This window comes from Lycorma delicatula, chromosome 1 (assembly GCF_047948215.1).
Source record: "Lycorma delicatula isolate Av1 chromosome 1, ASM4794821v1, whole genome shotgun sequence".
Classification (NCBI taxonomy): Eukaryota; Metazoa; Arthropoda; class Insecta; order Hemiptera; family Fulgoridae; genus Lycorma; species Lycorma delicatula.
In genome coordinates this window covers 288,717,703-288,739,946 of record NC_134455.1, presented here as the reverse complement: position 1 = coordinate 288,739,946, position 22,244 = coordinate 288,717,703, and the positions used below count along the sequence as shown (strand labels likewise).

The following is a 22,244-nucleotide window of genomic DNA, read 5'->3' as shown; positions in this document are numbered from 1 at the left end:
ATTCTGACATGTTACAAAACTTTCTGGTTGCTACTTGAAATAATTTTAATTTCATACCATGTGCATTGGTCATCTTTCAGTAAAGAACCATTGTGAGCCAATATTTTACAAATATTTGAAAATGACATTTTCATCAGACAAAAAGGTAGTATGCAAAAGGCAGTTAGGGATTTGTTTGTAAAATTATTATCAGAAAATAAAATAGTAATTTGGAAAGTGTAAGATGCCAGAAATGATATAGTCAAAGAAACAAGTGTGGGGAAATCATCGATTTATACTCAAATGCATTTGGTAAACCGCTAACAATCATGCAGTTAAAAATGTTAATATGAAATGTTTTTTTATGAAAATTTGGATCTTCTTCGAGCTGCTCTAAGTCCAATCAGCAAACTGTCAATGCTAAGAATAGTTCTGTGGCTTTAATTCTTGAGTTAGTTTAATTTTTTGTGCGTGTAGACCAAGCTTTACACAAAATTTGCCATGTTGACATTGAAGAAAGGTCCAATTCTTGTGAATAATGTGAAATTGATAAATTTCAATTTTCATGAACACTTGCACTTACAGCAGCAATATTCTCTTGACTCCTTGCATTTCTTTTGTGAAATGGTGAGTGAGTCAACATTAAATAGAGGAAAATTTTCTTAAAATGTTTAATCAAATGATAAACTATGCTTTTTTGGTCAAATATGCATACCATACATATTGCAAAGCGTATGATATACAGCTCTAACCAATTTCATATTTTGATAATAAATTTTTATGATTTGTGAGTGTTGTTGAGGTGTGTAGTATTTCATGATGATTTGTCATAAACTAATGAAAAATTGTTACTTGAAAGATTTAAAAAAAAATGAATGTCACCACCATAATCTGAAAATTATTTGTGCTAATTTGAAAGCCCCCCTAATTAAATTTTTCCTTCTCTCTCAGTGAAGAATTAATTTCCAAATAAATCATATGTCAATATTTCAGAGAAATTGTAATTAAAATATCTACATAATAAGTACCTAATATTATTAATGTTTTTAATAGCTGGCTACAGTTTACATAATAAAGGGTACTTGATTTTGTCTCTTATACAAATAATCTTCAATAACTATATAAAAAGTAACTCAGGTTTGATTTTCTTACTAAATTTTATTTTGATTTCATAGGCAATCACACTTTTTAATTTCAGTTTAATGTTGTTAAAAAAATTTTCAACATTTTACTAAAATGCTCACTATCAAAAACATGTTTGAAATGTACTTACATTTGGTGTGGGTAAAGATATAAATCTATATTTAAACATATATAGTTTCACCAAAAAAAATGTACCAATCTATTCATTTTTGGATTCTACATATGAAAATTAACAAAAAAATTTTCTTTGAAAAAATGCTAATTTCCAGATGATTTTTTTTGGGGGGGGGTAAAAAACACTTTTGCATTATAATTGCCTGAAACAAAATAATGCAATATTACAATAATTATTAAATAGTCGAATACAGATACACGGCCTTAAGATATTATAAGATATTTGATAGCATCGTCATATTGTTTCTTAGAATACCTTGGATGTTATCTCCTAATTTAAATTTATGATGCAATGTTGCATAACACACACAGTTGACAACCTCCTCTCAACGATTATTCCTGCATGAAAAGTTCCATGGAAGCACAGTATTCTTGATGTGTCTAGAGTTTATTATTTACTGTAGCAGTCCAGTCACTTGCCACTTTCCTCAAAGAGTGTGTTTAACAGAATTAATAAAATCAGTAATAGTAACATGAGTAGTAAAAGACAGTTGGCTACTAGCGTCTTTACCATGCGGAATTCGCATGCTCATTACCCAGGATTCCCACATGGCTAGAGATCCAGGAGAAACTCGCTTATGAGTTTCGACAGTTTAACTCAGCAATTGCATTATGAATTTCAGTGACAATAGGATGTCTAGAATACAAATATTCTAAAGCTTGGAGTGCACTACATGAATCGCTGCAAATAAGGATGTGACAGTATTTTGGATTAATGATATTCAAAGCATTATTGATGGTGTACAGTTCAACAGTGTGGATACTTGTAATACTAGTTAGATCAAACATAAAGGTTCTGTCATTTACAAAGAAGCACATCCAACAGTATCATTCTGTTACAATCCATCTGTGTATACTAGTGCATCTGGGTTTGTCTTGGATAGAAATTGGTAAAACATTTGCTGAAAGATGATAGGAATTGTTCCTTTTTTATTATAAATGGTGAAGTCATAATTAAAATTTGTGAGGGATGAGTCTCCATGGAGGATATGAACAGATAGGTTGGTAAAATAGAAGGTGTGTCAAAATTTAAAAGGTGCAGTAAATGTTCGGTATAAACACCCATTGGTGCTATATAACATGGATGGTTTTAATACCAATGTAAATGGAAGTCTGTGAGGACTTCTTTATAAACCAGATGATCTGGTTGTCCTTTAAGATAGGCAAAAGTAAGATGCTAGCAGCTAGTCTCTAGCATGCTCTCTAGAGCATCTATACTCACTGCAATCAACAAGTTTACTTGCAACAGGGCTTGATCTAAAGACACCTGTAGCAAGATGAAGAAAAACATGATGTACAGCACTGAGCATCTTAAGCACAGTATGATGTACTGAAAAGTGGGCAATGTGACCATAATCCAAATGAGACTGAAATAAACAGAAATAAAAACGCAACATACACGATTGGTCAGCTTCCCATTTGTTGCTAAGGACTCATAGCATATCAAGGATTTTTAAACATCTCGTTTTTAACTGTTTTATATATTTGACCCACGTAAGATGACTATCAAAAAGCAAACCTAAAAATTTAATGTCAGGAGAGATAACAATTGGCTCTCCATTGAGAAGGACTTGTGGAATAAGAGTCTCATAGGCAATAAAAGACAACACCATTTTGTTTTCTCAGGTGAGAATGTGAAGCTGGTAATCTTGACCAAGTTTGAAGGCGAGATATAGTATTCTGTAGTAGTCTCTCAGCTATGGCTGTTGAATGGTCATGATATATATAGCAAAATCATCAACAAATAGAGGACATGAAACAGGTGGTTGAACACATTTATTAATACTTTTGATGGCTACAGTGAGCAAGGTGGCACTTAATACACTTCCTTGAAGCACTTCATTCTCTACGGTGATGCTATTCGACACAGAATTTCCAACACGAACACGGAAAGTTCAATCATTTAAGAGATTCCTAATAAACAAAAGCATATTGCCCACAACATTTTATAAGAATGTATAGAATACCACATCACTATTTTTTTTACTACTTATACTACTTATTTTTTCAAATAAATTGACACTTTCAAGAATAACAAAGAAAAGCGTAAGATGTAATAGGGTATAAAACTCAATTTTTTCTGAGCAAGTCGTAAATTGTAATAGCTCGAAAGGCTAGAATTTATAACATAATAGCTTGAAATAGAATTTTTTATGACAAATACTATTGGTATCTTAAAGAAATGGTACACAGAAAACTTATACCAATACCTAAAATATTCTTTATATGAATTATAATTAATCAAATGAATAAGTACACTTACTTAAACGTTGAAATTATTTGATTCATACGCAGGTCAATAAGTCGTAAAGTGTCATCACGAACACAGCATAACAAATTTTTAGCATCTGAAATCAGATAATTTTTTTTTTTATTTCATAATTATATCAGACATTTACAATCTGAAAATCAAAATAATAAAAAAAAAGTTGAGTTAAGCACTTAGTTGAATAAAGAGAAAAATTCATAATATTTTAATTAAATCAATACCATTTTAAGTATTAAATCTGGAAATCTAAAGCATGGATACAACCAAAAGGTATATGTTATTAACAATCAAAATTAATTTTAAAAGGAATAATAGTGTATCGTTATTGAAGGTACGGAAGCACAAATTAAGATACTGAGAGTTACATGTCAATATAGCAAGGTATATAACATATATTAAAACAAACAATGACTATGTTAAATACATAAATCAGGATAGTTAGTCAAAATGACCATTGGATGGTAGCTCCCTGAGGTACAAAAGAAATGGCCTCCAAAAGAATGTAAGTAAGGGGTTCAAGCAATCACATTTGTTCAATACAAATCCTTAATTAAGCAGATAAAATATCACAATTTGGTAAAAAATCAGAACAAGAGGCTCTAATGAAAAATATTGTTCTTTTTTTGTTAGATAAAATCAGTTAAAATAATTTTTTCTTTCATGAAAAAATTGCAACATAAGAAGCAAGAGACAAAAAATATGAAATGGCATGGAAAATTGAAATGTAAATATTTATGTAAACCCTTAAAAAAAATTAAACAGTTGTGAATACATTTCTTTTAACCTGCTTCAACATATTGTAGTATATGCATATAATATGAATATGTATATTTTCACATATTCTTACTTCTCTTTTCAACTTCATTTTATCTTTTTTTTTGGAACACAAAAATTCAAATATTGTATAAAATTAAAAATTATTTAATAAATAAGAAAAATTATATAGAAACAAAAAAAAAAGAAGAATTTATAGAAACAAAAATTGTGTATTGTGCATAAATACTAGCTGACAGCTAGGATATCTAAATTAGCGAAGGTTAATACTGTAGCCTTTAACACTTGAATTTTCACATCAATAGACATATTCCTGTCGTATATCTATCTCCTTATCTTAACCAACTTCATTCCCATTCTATATGCATTTAACGATTCTCATAATTTAAATAAGGTGTTTGAATCCCTCATTTTTAAAGAGGGTTTTTTTGTGAGTTCTCTGTGGTGTGTGCCTACCAAACCTCCCATAAGAAAAAATGTGAGTTTCTCAATTATAGAGGAATAAAATAATTAAATTGAAACACTATATGGAGCTCTAATACCAACTAATTTTCATAATATATTTCCAAAAATACAGATTTTAAAATGGATCCTGACAGTACTTGTCTTTATTTAACTGAACTTAAAATTGTTTAATAAGTTTACTTTAAGTCAATAAGTACCTGGAAGGATAAATGACAATCTATAAAATAAATAAGGTAGAAAAAAGTTAATATGTTAAGACATAGTAGGTGTTTCCTGAGGTCTTGATGAAAACCCATTAGTCAGTATAGCCTAGAATTTAAATGAAATATAGCAAAACAAACAAAAAATCATTTTTAAATTATAAAAGATAACTAAGAAATATGTTTAACTAAGAAATGTTTAACTAAGAAATATGAATTATTAAGTTCTGGTGTTTTTAAACATTTAGCCATATAACAAACATTTCATCAATATCTATGGATGTTTTGTTATTTGTCAATAAGTCTACCCAATTCCTCTTCTGTAACTATATTCACAAAAAAAAATTGTCTATATTAGTACAACTGTGCTCATTATATATTTCCTTTATATCTTTTACAAAATAATTATTAAAGTAAGTATGTTGCAAAGTCCTTAGGCATTGCTATCTTACACACTACTATATTGTCAACAGTGATCTTCAAATTTCCATTATTCTGTATTAATTTACCTATCTCAGAATTAACAATCTGCCAAGGAGTTTTACGAATATTTTTATCAGATGAATTTTTTCAGAAATTATTTTTCTTCCATTATTAAGCAATGCATTTCCTACAATACTAATTGCAACAACTCATAAATTTATTTTTCACAGATTATTGATTTTAGCATATACTGTAGGTAGTCAAATATTTAAGCCTACTAATCCAATAAGAAAATCATCGTTTGTCAGTTTTAATTACTTCTTTTTTTTGTATGATAGGACATGCAATATACCCATGTAATAACTGAATCTATCAATAAATTTTGAAAAACCAATATCTACATTTACTACCCATAAATATCAACCTGACTGTCCTTAACAATAAAACTTTTCAGTGACTGAACTTTTCATATCCATAAGTTTCAGACTCATAAATGATTTTTGTAGGCCAGAAAAATTATCATATTAAACAATCATTCATCACGATTACAGAAATTAGTCCATAACCACCGTAAGTTATTACTTCAGAGGATGAATGAGGATGATATGTATGAATGTAACTAAAGTGCAGTCTTGTACAGTCTCAGATCAACCATTCCTGAGATGTGTGGTTAATTGAAACCCAACCACCAAAGAACATCCACAATCTAGTATTCAAATCCGTAAAAAGTAAAACTACTTACTAGGATTTGAACCTTACAACTCTCGACTTTGAAATCAGCTGATTTGCAATGAGTTCACCACTAGACCAACCTGGTGGGTTATTATAATTACCCAGATGATTTAATTTTAATGCTATATTATTAAGAATGGTTGATGATTTAGCTCCTGTTCCCCAACAGGAATGTAAAAATTAGTCATAGATAAATTATACTTATAAAATAAATTTAGAAGCTGATCTACTTTCTCAGTTACTTTAGCAAAATTAATACTATCTTCACATAATAAAATTTTCATAAATATAAACTTAAATATACACTCTAACAAATCAAATCGTCCAAGAGAAAATGTTAATATCAGTCAGTAGTATTGTACATACACAAGGTTAAAGTCTTAACCTTTTCTTTCTTTTTCCTGTTTAGCCTCCGGTAACTACCGTTTAAATAATTCTTCAGAGGATGAATGAGGATGATGTGTATGAGTGTAAATGAAGTGTAGTCTTGTACATTCTCAGTTCGACCATTCCTGAGATGTGTGGTTAATTGAAACCCAACCACCAAAGAACACAGATATCCACGATCTAGTATTCAAATCCGTGTAAAAATAACTGGCTTTACTAGGGCTTGAACACTGTAACTCTCGACTTCCAAATCAGCTGATTCGGGAAGACGCATTAACCACTAGACCAACCCGATGGGTTACATAAGTCTTAACCTAACATTACTGATATAACATAAATTTCAAAACAATTTTCAACATAAAATTCAATTAAATTAATTACCTAGGAATTAAGCAAATTATCCTTAACATCGATACATGTCCTTCCATCCATTGTTAATATTACTACAAATATTAATATTGTGTAATATTATTAAAACTGCAAGAAACTACAACTATCTATACCTACTAATATTTAATTATCTCTTATTTCATAATTTTTAAGCCAATGTTCACATAAACAAATGGGATAAACATCATCACAACACAACTTCTACCAAATTATTTTTTTAAGGATTAGACATTTCTGGTTGGACTTCACTGAAAAATTTAGAATAACCTTTCAATTTATGTTTTAAGGACTTTTAACACTGTTATCTCCACATTTAAAATTATAAATTCACTAATCAGTTTTTAAGTTAATAGAGAAGCCACTGTGTATTCTATAAAAAAAAATTGCCAAGTTTTTATGAAGTACAATTTTTATGGATGAGAGCAAAATTTTATGCTGTCCTGATCATCATGATTCAATTCCAGCACACTGTTTAATGCTAATGGTAGACAATGGAGCTCTATACTCCTTTACCACAGAACTATGTTCTCATGCAAGGATACAGGTAATAAAGTATTTATATAAAAACCTCATTACAATTTAAAAATAAAAATAAACAGATAAAAAAAACATATGCAATAAAATAAAAAGACAACTTACCTCTAGACAAATCTAAAGATGTTACTTTTCCTTGTACTTGAATATCATGTTCAGCCATATCTGATCGAGTATCCCAAAATCGAATTTTTTTATCAAAATGGCCACTAATAATTGTAGTACCTGCACCATCTGATGTTACCAAATCGTTACAACTAGATCCTGCAAACTTCGTTTGTTGGCCTAAAAAACAAAATTAAAAAACTTTTACAACCAAAACAGTTAAGTAGTAAGGAACAATATTATTTGTAGAAATCATTTTAATAAAACCAATTATCATAAATTTAGAGAAATCCAAAGTTGGTGACACTGGAATTGAAGTGCAGCAAGAGAATACTTTAAACAGCTTTTATTTTATAAATGAAATTCACTAAAGAGAGTAGAATAGATAATGACCTAGGTCCTGGGAAAGGCAGTAAACTACCACATCTTCCAATCAGAATAGATAATCTTTTTCTAACCACCACCCCTTTTCCTCATCTTTAATTACTTTTCCTCATTATTTAATCAATGAGTGTAATTAAGTGTAATCCTGCTAGGTTCTCTTTTATAAGAATCTCACTACCTGAAGAGCCAGCGCATCCATTAAGACTAACAACTAATTTAAATCAGATGATCAGACAAATAGCTGATAACACTCTAAATCAGCACTTACTCTAACCAAAATATGTTAAATGCAATAATTGTATCAAAGGAAAGAACAAAGGACAGAATAAAGAAATTGTGATGAAAATAGTATACATACATTTCAACAAAGATAAAACAAGATTGAGTAGAACTGAGTGTTAAGCTCATTGTGCTCATTTCATTGTGATGAAAATAGTATACATACATTTCAACAAAGATAAAACAAGATTGAGTAGAACTGAGTCTTAAGCTAATGCAAGAATTTTATAAATATACTGACTTTCTGTTCCAGTCAAAAAGAGGTCTTGAATCCTTTAAAATCCAACCCCAAACCTATGGTTGAAAAATGTAAGAAAACGACAATTAAAAATTACCCAACACCAAGTATGAAGACATCCTGCAGTTTACTTTAAGTGTTTGACACCTGAGGATTCAAATAAATGAGGCATAATCAAAAAGTATCTGACCTTGGCTCATACAAACAAAAATACAACCTATTTAATTCAATGACTTGTCTCCCTCTGAGTAAGCCCCTTCTGATGTAACACTCTTATCCCAGTAATATTTCCATTGTTGGAAGCATCTTTCAAAGTCATTTTTAGTGACCATTATAAGTTCACTTACTGTATATCTTTTGATCTCAATTCTCTCCTCAAATCTCTTTCCTTTACGAATTTTAAGTTTAGTAAACTGTTAAAAATCACAGGTGGCCATGTCTGGTGGTGAGTAATGAACCTAGTGAAGTTATTTGACCCTGTGTTTTGTCAAAAATCTCTGGATAAGTTTTGATACATGAGCTCAATTTATAATATAAAATTCATCATGTTGTCATGATGAATTTTCTGCCTGCCATTTTTCCAAACTTGGGGGTCTCTTACATCAAACAGCATCTTTTACCTGATGAAGAACAGTTATGTAATACACTTTATTGACAGTCTTTGAGAAATTCATGATGAATCATGCCTTGATAATCAAAAAAGATGTCAGCATGACCTTTATGCTATTGTGAAAAACACATAATCAGATTGTGTGTTGTTGAAATGAACTCCAAATCATACATTAAAAAGAGTACTGAGAAAAGTTTATGCAACTCTAATTTATAATTTAAAAAAAATTGAAAACATTTTTTACTGAGAGTTAGAAAATTATAGCCAATTAAAAAATTATTTAATTCAATAAATAATTACAAAAAAGTAAAGATTACTAACAAGCTCTTCCTCGTAGATCCCATACTTTAAGAGTACGGTCATGGCTACCTGTCACTACTTTGCTTGGTTCACCCAGAAATTTAGCCGCCATCACTTTCCCACAGTGGCCAGTCAGTGTATGCTATAAGAAAAAAATAATAACAGTAAGCTTTTGACATTGCAGATATTTATAACATAAAAATCAATGATAAACCAAAAATAATGATCTAAAGCACATACAATCTAAGTAAAAATTTAAAATTAATAAAAACCTAATGATTAAAGCACATAAAAAAATCATTTTAAAACTACATTAAGGATAACAGACTGGGAAGAGCATTTATTCAAATTCTGAAATGGTATAACTTAATAAACAATGAAATGGAAATTCATCTGTAAGATGGATAAGCAACAAAGCAAAATAATTCTATTATGTTGTTTATCTGTTATGTATTAAATATAGTTTAAAAAATGTAGTAAAAATATAATAAACTAATTAATATAGTAAAAAAGTAAATTTAATATAATTAAATAATTAATTTAATATATTGTAGTAAAAATATTATATTATAATAATGTAATATTATATATTATTCTATAATAATATTATTACATAATACAACATTATTATACCAGTATTATAATTTTTTTTTTATAAATTTTTCCATCTTTTTTCTTTTTTCTTATCTATTTATGTTTTGTTATGTTTTTTAAAATTTATAATAAGCTGCATTTACTCTAACACACTGCTATTAGTTTTCCAAGCTAAATTAGTGTTTTATATATAACTGTAAGTTTTTTTTGAAAACCAGCAAATCAAAATAATAATAGCCTCATAAGAACAATTCAAACAAAAATATAATTTAAAAATATGGGAAAATTAGAAAGACAACAAATAATTTAATTATTTATAAAAATAATTTTATATTTACTACTTTTATTTTTCCTCCACTAGACGTGGAGGACTTTCGCAGTGATCTTTGCTTCATCAGAAAATGTTTTTATGAGATTTAAAAAATACCAAAACATGCAAAGAATTCAATTTATAAATAATTTTATTCTACTGCTAGTATGGAGTTTGTATCCTTATTTTTTATAAATAATTTAAACTCTCTCATTCATCAATTTCACAAATTGTGAGCAACAGAATATTTAAGTTATAATAAAGTACAATGTAATCTCTTAGATGAAGTATTCATTCTAATAATGTCAAAGTAACTCAAAACACAACATGATGGTGCAAAATCTAATGTAAAAGTACACAGTAAACTAACAGTCGAAAGGAACATGAACATTATTTAAAAACTGCCAGATGTAATATTCCAATAATTTGTGATGGTTATCAATTTCCAAAAAATTCCACCATTGTATTTCCTTTCAAAAGACAGCATCCCAATACCAGATTTAAGGCCAGAAATAGGTTTTTCAAAAAAATTGTTTTTCAGCAGAGTGTTTTTACGGCTTAACTGGCTTTCATTGAATTTAAGAAGATAATCTCTCAAGACGAATGATAGAATAAATGTAAAAATTTATCTTTATATTTAGCGCATAAATGTTCATTGAAATTTATAAGTTTTCTTCATCATAAGTTTATACATTATAAATCAAATAGAAATGTTTAATTTTCATTTCAAGTCTCAAAGGAAATAGCTTATGGCTTATTTAGAAAATTAATTTAGGCTTATCACAAGTTTAGATAGTGCTACCATAAAAATTCACCCAAAAAAAGACTTCTTTAGTATTCTGAAAAATGAATATAAACCTCAAAAAAATTTCACAGCAAGAATCAAATATTTTAATGCTATATATTTTAATTTTAGCATCAAAGATTTCTTACCATTGTTTTTATGATCTCAACATAATTTTATGTTGTATATGTATGTTGCTTATGTGTAATGTGTATGATGATTGTTGAAAAATTGGCATTCCAAAGCTAAGAACTTCAGCGCATCTATAATTTGCTTTACCGACTAAACTATCAACATGTAAATTTCTTATTAACTCATGTAATCATTAAAACTATTAAAGAATGCTGCAGAAATTCCTAAGATTTTATGTACTACATAGAATAGGATTATTTTTGGACCTACAAATATGTTTTTCATGCTGAATTATTTCAGCCAATAAATATAATTTATTTAACCAATACACTTTAAACATAGTTGGTTAATAATTTATACAGATCTAATCGACAGAACAATTAATTAGTTAGTTTTATATTCTGGTGTAATGCTATTACATTTAACTGCTTGTTAAATAGGTTTTGTATAATGACATCCCTGCTCTGCATCTACATACACACATTCCTATCTCAAGTCCTATTTTACACTCTGGTCAGAAAATAAACACAATTGCAAATTATTTGAAATTTTATAAGATAATGAAGAAAGAGTCATTACATGAGGTATTACGGTCACCACTGCTAGCTACTTATCAGATATTAATTATGCTAGCAGATATTATATTATCTCAGTACTAGTATTTTTTCTCCTTTTTTATAGAAAACTGTAACAGTGAAAATTACATTATTATTTGAAATCACATGTCAATTCGCATCATAGATTGACACGTTGAATGTAAAATGTTTGTCTGCAATGTAATGTGACTAAAAATAAACATAACTAAAGTATTAAAATGTTCCAGCACTACTTCAAAAAAAATTAACATATTACAAAATCCTGTAATTATTTCCTATAAAATATTAAGGTTCGAGTAAAAAAAAAGATGGAAAAATATTACTGTTGAGAAAATCGAGTAGCAGAGAGGTAGGAATTTAAAACAGGATTGAACAGAAAGGAAAATTATTGGATAAGGTTTTGGAAAGGACCAAGTTATTGTGATAAACTCAAGAGGAAAAAAATTGTAATTGCGACAGTACCACAGAAAGTAGGAAGAGACAAATAAGAGAATCATCACAATTTCTTTCCAATCAGTGGTGGCTCGTAGCTAAAATTTTGGGGGATGCTGCTCCAGAAAAGTTTTTCTGGGCATTTTCAAGGCCATGGCTAAAGTTTTGTTTAAAATAGAACGGAAAAAAAAAATTATTCAAATAGAATAGCTGGAAGCAAGATAATAATCTAATTCTAGACTTTATCACATTCAAGAAAATGTTACATGGTTTTTAAAAGCACATTATGCTTGAAAATCATATTCGGTTTAACCAAATAAATAATAAAATACCAATACAGATGATATTTTTTAGTGTTATTAGATAATAACTTAATAAAATCTCCGCTTAAAAACACTATAATCCAATGGTGCTTAATTTAAATTTCTATGTACACAGAAACAAATACATAATTAGTTTTTACTACTAATTACCTTCTCTTTCGGCCTTACAGCATGTTCTTGGACAGATTGGCCATCAAAGGGCCCTTGCTTTCTGTCATCTGATCACTACTGAAAAAACAACTAAACCACTTTCATATTCTACTACTAGAAAAGGAAACAAGGAGTCGTTTACGCAGAGTAAAAAAAAACTACCTTCTACCCGGACGCCAGGCTTGGCTCTGCGGAAATGACAGTGCTCTCTCTCACTCGCTCTCTCTCACTCACTCTCTCCCTCTCTCTGTCGCAGCCTCCCGTACAGCTTCCTATGTGCGCACACGCACAACAGCCAAACACCCGCCGCTGAAACTGTGAAGTACACAGTACCATACAAAGATTTTTGTATCTTTTTCATAAACTGGGGGATGGCTATTGGCATTAAGCTTAAGTATTTGATTATATTTTACAAAGAATTAAAGAAAAAAGGACTCGTTAAATTAAATTTTATCGATAATATGAAGTGTAAATAGGGGGTGCTGCAGTTCCACAGTGCCTACACGCAAGCCCCCACTAATTCCAATATTTCAACAACAGAAGATATTCATATACTAGGTTAGTTTACAGACAAATAGAACTATAACGGACGGTGTACTAGATTAAGAGCTCTTAGTTTTCAGTTACAACATAGGTACAACACCATTTTGGCTTTCCGATTATTCTAAAAATACAGTCTTGGAAGAAAATAAAGGTATCGATCGATATGGCGCTGCTAATACGGCGGTGTCGTTGAGACAGTCACAGAAATGTAGTCGAAAACGCCAGCTGGGTATTCGCTAATGATGACATATATCAAAACGAAAAACGGAAGTCTCTATGTATCGCTGTGGGTACTCATGGGTTTCGCTAAAGATTTCAAGCAAGTCATAACTAGAATGAAACAGGAATTGATACTGATAAGAGCCAAAAACTATGCTAATGCGGTCGTTTGTACGAAGCGAACCATGGAGCCACATTATCGATCACAAAAGTCATGCGGGAGATTCCTTACTTGAGACCAGGGCTAAGAGAGGCTGAGTCCAAACTGAGAGCTTGTACAAGCTACTTAAGTCGAACAAGAAACTGATGATCGGTTTCCACACTTGGGATACACACGAAATCACAGGTTCTGCCATGGAACCTGTGATCGGGTGTTGCATTAAGCGATACTTAGAAATCTACAAGCGATGAAATGTGTGTCGTTCTTCTATATGTGGTCGATTGCTTTCACCAGAACGAATCGCAGAAATCGGGTCCTATCGATTTAAAGATCACCTTTGAAACCGACGGCGCTACTTGCAAATGCATTGTACTGCGTACTGATCTACAAAACTGTTGTGAAGTAAGAGCCTTTGACTGGTGAGGGAAGCCTATGAAATATGTTCAGATATCGCGCTGATATGGTCTCCTAAGCTATACCCAATGTAAGTAAATTGTATGCTGTATATGTATTACTGATACGTACTACACATTGTAGATCTACACATTAATGGAGGGAACAATAACCGATGTAAAGCGAGATTTCTGTAATCGTTTTGATCGTATCGCTAAGGTAAGCAAGGTAGCCACACATTTACCAACGAAAAAACTTAACGAAATGATTGTTGCTAAGCTGTACTTAATCTTAAAAATAGAGCAATATACACTGGAAACGAACATTCTCTGGTAACCACTATAGGAGACATCAAAGAACGATTTTATGTATTTCTTCTCAATAGATACGTTAATGCCTTTGAATTTGACAGTCCGTGATATATATACGAATTATATATGTATCAGTTTTGATATTCACAATTACAATTACCGATGAGGAATTATTACTGTTTAAAACCATAGAAATGAAGCAGATCTACAACGGTATGATTAATACACACGATCTGACATAATGGCCAAATTTGAACAATCATCAAAAATGATAAGGTGATACAATAATGAAATCGAAAGGTAAACGAAATCGAAAAAATGTAAAATGTATGAAGTCAGAGTTGGTTACTTATCTGTATATAAATTGTATTTAGAATAAGATTGTTAAATTGTATTAATAAAAACTTAAAGTTTTTTTTGTTTTTTTATTAATTCTTTTATCATCCTAAAATATTTAATATCGTAAAAGTTACATAATTTAACAAGAATATAAATAACATATTCCTACTAATACAGACATTGATTATGATGTTAAATATTAATAAAAAAATAAAGCTTTACAGTTTAACAATTTACAACCTCTTTATATTAATAAAATAATCAAAAGTATTATTCAATATTTTATAGTTTATTAACGTCATAGTATCTTTAAGCGTAGTTACATCATTACACCAAAACATCAAAGTACCCAATCGTTACTGGGTTAGGCTTTTTTTTTGGCCCTTGCTAAAAATTGACAGGACTGCTACATGAATTTCTATATTCGCACATTGAACACATCTACATTAGGAAATACTTATTACTAAAGGCGTCCGTTATAACAATTTTTGGAGGATGATTTTTGATCTGCACCTCTAACTGATCGCCGGCCATAATTTGGTTTACGTCTTCATTATAGTAAGGATCCAGCCTGGCTTCATTCATAGATTAATGAAACGGAACAAACAGCTCATGAAAGGAAACCATTCGTTACGGCTAGGACTGATTATATAGCCAGCATTTACAAAAATTGATGCCAACGAATAGAAAAAACCTTTTTACCCGAATTTGGCAGTCCGTGTATATATACGATATATACACGGACTGTGTACACACACACACACACACACACACACACACACACACACACACACACACACACACACACACACACACACACACACACACACACACACACATATATATATATATATATATATATATATATATGTGTACTATATTTTTGATAGTCACAATTACAAATTTTATATAAAGTGGACAGAAAACAGCGTATCCTATTTATGTTGTAATTAATTCGGACATAAACAGTCCGACTAAGATATAGACGCTGTCTACAGCGTCGTAATACATCCTGCCGAACTCATCTTTAGATGAGGCATTGAATAATGGAAAGTTATTGTAGTACATTTACTTAAAATCGAGTACTGAAAATGAATTGCACATACGCTTAATCTTCTTAAAGCCAATCGTGCAATACAATCGTAATCGTCTAGTTCTCTGTTAATTGACTATAAATTCAATAGGAATTGATCAATAGGTGTTCCGGAGAATATTTAACAAAGAAATTAACAATATCCTGTAATTTAATTTCTTTTTTGATCTGTTTGTCTTTTTCTATTTTTTGAATTCCCTGAAATAAAAGATTCATTAATGTTGTCATCGCCTGGCTGGGCTCGTGCAGAACCACTTTCGCACGAACAGTAGCAGTTCGCCCAACACCCCCGCAACGGTGCCCACCTGATCTTCTCTAAAAGGTACAGATTTAACTTGAGGAGGTGCGTGCCACTGGTCGCTTCCGAGGACCAGGAGTAAATCTGACCGGTCTTTTGAATGTAAATAATGGATGATATTCGCCTTTCGTTCCTCCTGCAAGTTTGATCCTCTAACATGTCTTCGGTACAATGCATGTTAAAATCTGTATTACGTGTTAAAATCAATCGGCGGTCAGACGGAAGTATATGTAAATACAGCTGCTTCATATCCGATGATAACTGATGGCTGGAAACGGCTTTATATACGCGAAGAGATAAAAGGATGGTCGAGAGAGAACAGAGATAAAATAAAATATTGTCAGGAGACTACAAATGTTTTATAAAAAAGAAGCCGCGACGCAGCACTTTTCTCCTGCCAACAATAATATTTGGCGGGATACTAAAAAATCGCGAACTGATCACCTGTTCGGATCTCTGAAAGGGAAAAGGTCCAGTCTCGCACCGAGCAGACGAGCCGGCATATGTGCATATCGGAGGTTCTGGAGCAAAGGGTTTAAATGATCGGCAAGTTAAACGCCAAGTGCTGGAGGTTGTCAGAGCCTGATATGCATACCGATACATATACTGTATGTCATACACATATTGATATATCGGTTCAAGCCGATATTCTTGTAAGCAGCTGGAACGCCTGCGCTTCCAGCTACTTACTAGAAAGGCTTCTGTCCACTGGACCTTTTCGGTGAGATAATTAAATTGGTAGCGGCAAGTCCACATAAAAGGACGATGATTAAAGGTAAGTTTACCGCTCTTGAAGTTGGAATGGGTCGGTGTATGAAATCTAACGTCTCTGAGGCTGAATTATATGCCGAAGTTTTTACTTTTGACCTACCTTAGCTGGTGGTTCATCAGCCATCTCTATGTTCGCTATACGACTTCCGAACATTCTTGGATATAATACTCCAGTAACTGATTTAACTGCGTACTTTACTGATAAACCAGCAGCACCAACGAGGCTATGCCAATTCCCAGTCCAATAGAAGTCTCCCAACAATAGCGCCGATTGCCTGTCGATCCGCTGCACGCACGTACGTGATGATGTTCTATGGCTGTCCCGTGTGGTCATGCTCAAGTGTGATCTGATGATCACCGATCTCGACAGGCGGTCCATTGTCAATCGGGTGTCCAGGAAAATTCATACTGGCGCGTTAAATCTTTCCCGTCCTTTATATACACACTTTTCCCCTATGCGTAGGATGAAGGTTTTGATTGAAATCCCCACCCGTCCACGAACAATAATATTTGACGTGAAGCTAACATTTAGTGGGAACCAAAACACCGCGAACTGGTCCCTTGTTCGGATCTTCGCTGAAAGGGAAAAGATCGAGCCTCGCACCTCACAGCCTCGTTAAATTATGTTATAATTGTATCTACAGCTACGGTACTGAACCGACTTCAATCCAATTGTATGGGAGGTTCCGCCATATGCGAGGCTGGCTCTTTCTCCTTTCGGGGAAGATCCGAACAAGTGACCAGTTCGCAGTGTTTCAGCTTCCCGCCAAACATTAGCCGTCTCTACGAAACTAACATTTTCGTTCATATTCCTATACAAGTGCAATAACATATTTGATTATGACACCTGTAACCTTCAAGATCACAGTTTTACCAAAACGTTTATTAGACAACAGTGGAAAATCGCACACAACTTAACTACATTATGTATGTGCAATAATTTTCCGTGTAATGAGGATTTTAACCGCTCCATAATCGGCTATTCTGACTGTTCACGTAGTACACCAGATGAAACCAAATATCGCCACTAAAATAAAGGCGATCCAGCTGTTCAACTCCAATTTCACCGGCAAAACTCCGGAACGAATGACAATACTGTAAACCTTTTTTATTTATACATTTATTATTAGTCATAGCAGACTGACTAGTCCTTTGAATTAATTAACAACACCGACGCTGTAGGCTTGTAACTTTCACATTTATGAAAACAGTAGGTACAACCAGTCTAATTTCCGAGGATACCTTCTTCTAGGTATTAAGTTCTTCTAGACGTTAAACCTTCTTCACGCACTAAAAAACTTTTGCGATTAACATTGACGGTCGATCTGGATTCTTATGATTCTCTGTATTCCCAGGATCACGAAATATATGCATTAAACGTGATATTGTGAACTGAGGACTGAAGGAATTCCAACTAAAACTCGTTGTTAATACACTTTATTAAGATCTGTACGCAAATTAAGTTTCTACAAGAAACATATGCTCATTCTTGGAAAACAATTTAATTTACAATAAATTAATAATATCAAACAACGGAAGTAGTATAGAAATGACTTTAATGCATGATAATGTATTTTAAATGTTGTAACTTAACATGTATTAACATGTTGTAACCATAAGTACAATCTTCCATCTTACAAATGAAGTAACGTAAAATTTACCTATAAGTATAAATACCTATTCATATACCTGCAAAGCGTAGGCTTTTATAACCTCATTCTAACAATAGTTTCCTTTTTGAAACAGCTCTTAAATGAAAATTAAAAGTGTAACAAATAATTTCTGTAGTTTACAGTGTTGTTGAATTGCATTACGAATGAAAATTTCAATGACTCTCACGTTTTTCTTTTATTGGTTAGCAACAGTTTGCAGTGCGAAATTACATACCTAAATACATAACGCGTGCACACGTTTTCTTTTAGTTACTCAGAAAAATAATTGTTAATTAAATAATTATCTATAAAATTCAAGAGCATCTAATCCGACGTAAGAAATAAAAATATTAAGAAAATAAAGAAACACCTTGGTACTTATTACTAACTGAATTGAAACCATTTACATTTCTCATAATTCCTTAAAACTACTTCGACATGTTTTCATACCCTAAACCAATAATATCTTAAATAAAATACAGCCTAATAAAATGGGATTGATTATTAGTTATCGATATCACTATATAGAACGGAGTGCAATACATTTCCACAATTTTAATTATAAGATACATCAGAGGAACGTGTTCCAATTTAACTGCTTGGAAAAAGGAGTAATAAAAGTGACTTCTAGTGAATCAACCGACCGATTTCAATTTCGATTTAGAGAGTACTGGACCGTGACTGAAGTCATTCTAGCCGAATGTAGATAATGCAATATTCAATTGAAAAGTAACATATAAGGAAAAGTTACGGCTTCGATTTAAACATATCCTGTTTTTTTAATCGCTTTTTATACGGAGAAATGTCGGCAAAAAATGCATGTTAGTTGCAAACCAATACATAACTCAATCTTACAGCGGTGCTACAAAATATTCAATATCTGACTGCATAAACCACAAAATGAATCAACTTACCCATAAATAAAAACAAGTTCACCAAAAAGACTCTGGTAAAATAATTATTATCGGTGTTACTTACACACCAAACCAATAAATTTATTTTGGATACGTGTTTACAAATAACGAATTTTAGAATATTTGATAACTTGAAATTCTAATGATTAACATTCATACCATAGATACATTATTGCACTCTTTTATTCGTGCATCTTGACAACGATAAAAATAAATCACGTCTGAAGTACTACTTTCTGAAATAATGTAAATATTAAACTTCAATTTGTTTGGATCATGTAAGATAAAAAAAAAATTAAATTTATACCTAACTAAAAGAAAAGGAAGTAAATAATTAACAGCAACAGTTAAAATTATTAAACTAATATTTTTTTGATACTTTAGCTTTTAAAATTTAGCTTCGGTTTTATACTATGATTTTTAAAATATAGAAAAGAAAACAATCATACTTAGCAAATTTTGTATTAGAAAGGAATATAATGAATTAAACGGTTTTGCAACTGTTTAATTACAGAATTTTGTTATTATATAAATAAATTAGCAAAGGGGAGACGTAAGATCACAATCAAAGCGGACTGGTATACGCAAGGAAAGAATTACGTAAAAAAGAAGTCTGCTATTACGTAGTGAATAAGAATATAACTTTTTGAAGTTATATTTTTTTAGAGTTTAGATACAAACAAATAGCCAAATGTTTGGTATCGCCGTTTGTGGGGTTTACTGGCGATTTTATATCACAGGAAACGTGGACAATAAATAAAATACGAAAATAAAGTTAGAACCTTTTAAAGCCAAATAAAAGCCTTTAAAATATCGTGTTGCAAGAGGTTTTTGAAAATTAGATAAAATAATGAAATACACAATTAAAAAATATTAAAACAAATAGGTTAGGGGAGACGTTTGCTACATTCTTGTAAAGAAGCAAACTAGGTCGGTAGGTCATTTATGGACCGAAATACATTCCCTTACATATTTAAAACGGAAAAATCGTATTTCTCGTTTAGTTAATTAGTTTAATGTGATTGTTAAGTTAATTTTGCGGTAGAGAAACCTATAAAAGTTAAAAACTGTAGAGAAAGACAAGGACTGGAATTTAATAAACGTAGAAAGAAAGAGAATACATACCAACACAAAAGAGAAAGAAATAAAGAATAGTTTCAAACCAGACAAATCACAAATTAGTGTCCTTAAATAAAAATAAATTAGAGTCTTAACTACACCTACAAAACTGTTTGACATAGATTTTAAGTAATTATAATTCATTTGAACGTGAAATCTTTACTATTTTTTAATCCACAAATATATTTTGCAAATAATAACTAGTCTCCAATATATTTTGAAGACTTTTAATTACACACTATTTTTAACATACAATCCAGATTATTTTACACTTATTTTTGTTTAATTAACAAAATAGTACCACAAAATAAGGAAAACTTGAAGGAAACCTGTTACCATTATTTTATTTAAGTTTGGCTAAGTGATCAAATATGATTTTGTTCTGTCTATATACCAATAAATCAACAAATAAAATCCTTTGTACCGAGGTAGAATAATATTATTTAATTACGTATACGTTATTAAATAAAAAATAACATAAATATCAATTAATAACTACTGCCCTATAACAATCCTTATTCGACTTCTATTTCTAATTATTAACACAGATTGGAATTCTAAAAAAAAATGTGCAATCATTAAACGTAAGAGATTAAATTGTTGTAAACATATTTTCAATAATTTATTGTAAATAGTCGTATGTGCATCATATTTATATAGTAATTTAAATTTAGCTAAGATAAGTACGTAATTATTTGTTTAATACGGATTTGTATTGATTTAAAAACTATTATTATGCTAAAGTAATAACTCCCATTACCCAATGATCTGGTATTAGTACCGGGGTTACCAACTGAACATTTATTTTTCCAATTCAAGAAATTTTTAAAATGTTCATTAATCATTCATTGATTTTTTTCACTTAGAATTTCAGCAAATGGAAACAAATCAGAAATAAACTGAAGCGTACATTTTGTATCTGACTATATGTATAGTATTCTTTTCTTAAATACTTACAAATAAAACATGCTAGTAAATGTTTAGATAATCATTTTAAAACACAAAAAAGTACATGAAAAACAATTTCATAATAATGAACGTATTATTTAAAATTTTACTAAAAGAAGAAAACTTAAACGTGATTCTACATGAATCACGCGTTCTTCAAAACACTATACACAATTTACTTTTACGTAACAACACGTTTATTATGTTTAAGATATTTTCCTAGCTTTAATTTCTTAGTCGCCTATTTACTATTTAGATAAATGAACATAACTGATCTTAATTCAAAAGGGGAATAAATATTAACTTAAAAGAAAACATATTTAATATTAACTTAATATTAAAAGAAAACAAATCAAAAGCATGCATCACGTGATACCGATACACGTTTATTTTTCACAAAATACGACCGCAACATAAAATTTTATGCATTAAATACAGTTTTCAGTTAAGTTGTATAATAATGCAGGCTGTTCCGCAAACAATTACGGTATAGTATGTTTAGTCATTAGATCGAGGCGTGTGTAAAATTGTGAAAGAGAGAGGGGATAAGTACTTGCCGGAACATTGAAAGTTTACTTAAGTTTGCGTTTCTCTACTGCAAAATTAACTCAACAAGGTTTTAAAATTAACTTAACAAATTTTAGCCTAATTCTAGACTAATTTATTTAGTCTCCCCTTATCTATTTGTTTTAAGATTTTTTAATTTTGTATTTTATTATTTTATCTAATTTTCCACAACCTCTTGCAACACGATACTTTAAAGGCTTCTATTTGGCT

The 22,244-nt window shown here is 30.8% G+C and overlaps 1 protein-coding gene across 1 annotated transcript in view; it reads right to left on the bottom strand.

Annotated features, from left to right (window-relative positions):
- The window catches only part of LOC142332633 (autophagy-related protein 16-1-like), a 217,375-nt gene that overhangs the window by 28,866 nt on the left and 166,265 nt on the right, over positions 1 to 22,244 (bottom strand). Inside the window, exons 2-4 of the mRNA XM_075379236.1 lie at positions 9,408 to 9,528; positions 7,576 to 7,755; positions 3,560 to 3,644 (exon numbers count right to left, since the gene is read on the bottom strand). Coding sequence (XP_075235351.1) covers positions 3,560 to 3,644; positions 7,576 to 7,755; positions 9,408 to 9,498 — 356 coding nt within the window. The 5' untranslated portion in view covers positions 9,499 to 9,528. The remainder of the gene's footprint in view (positions 1 to 3,559; positions 3,645 to 7,575; positions 7,756 to 9,407; positions 9,529 to 22,244) is intronic.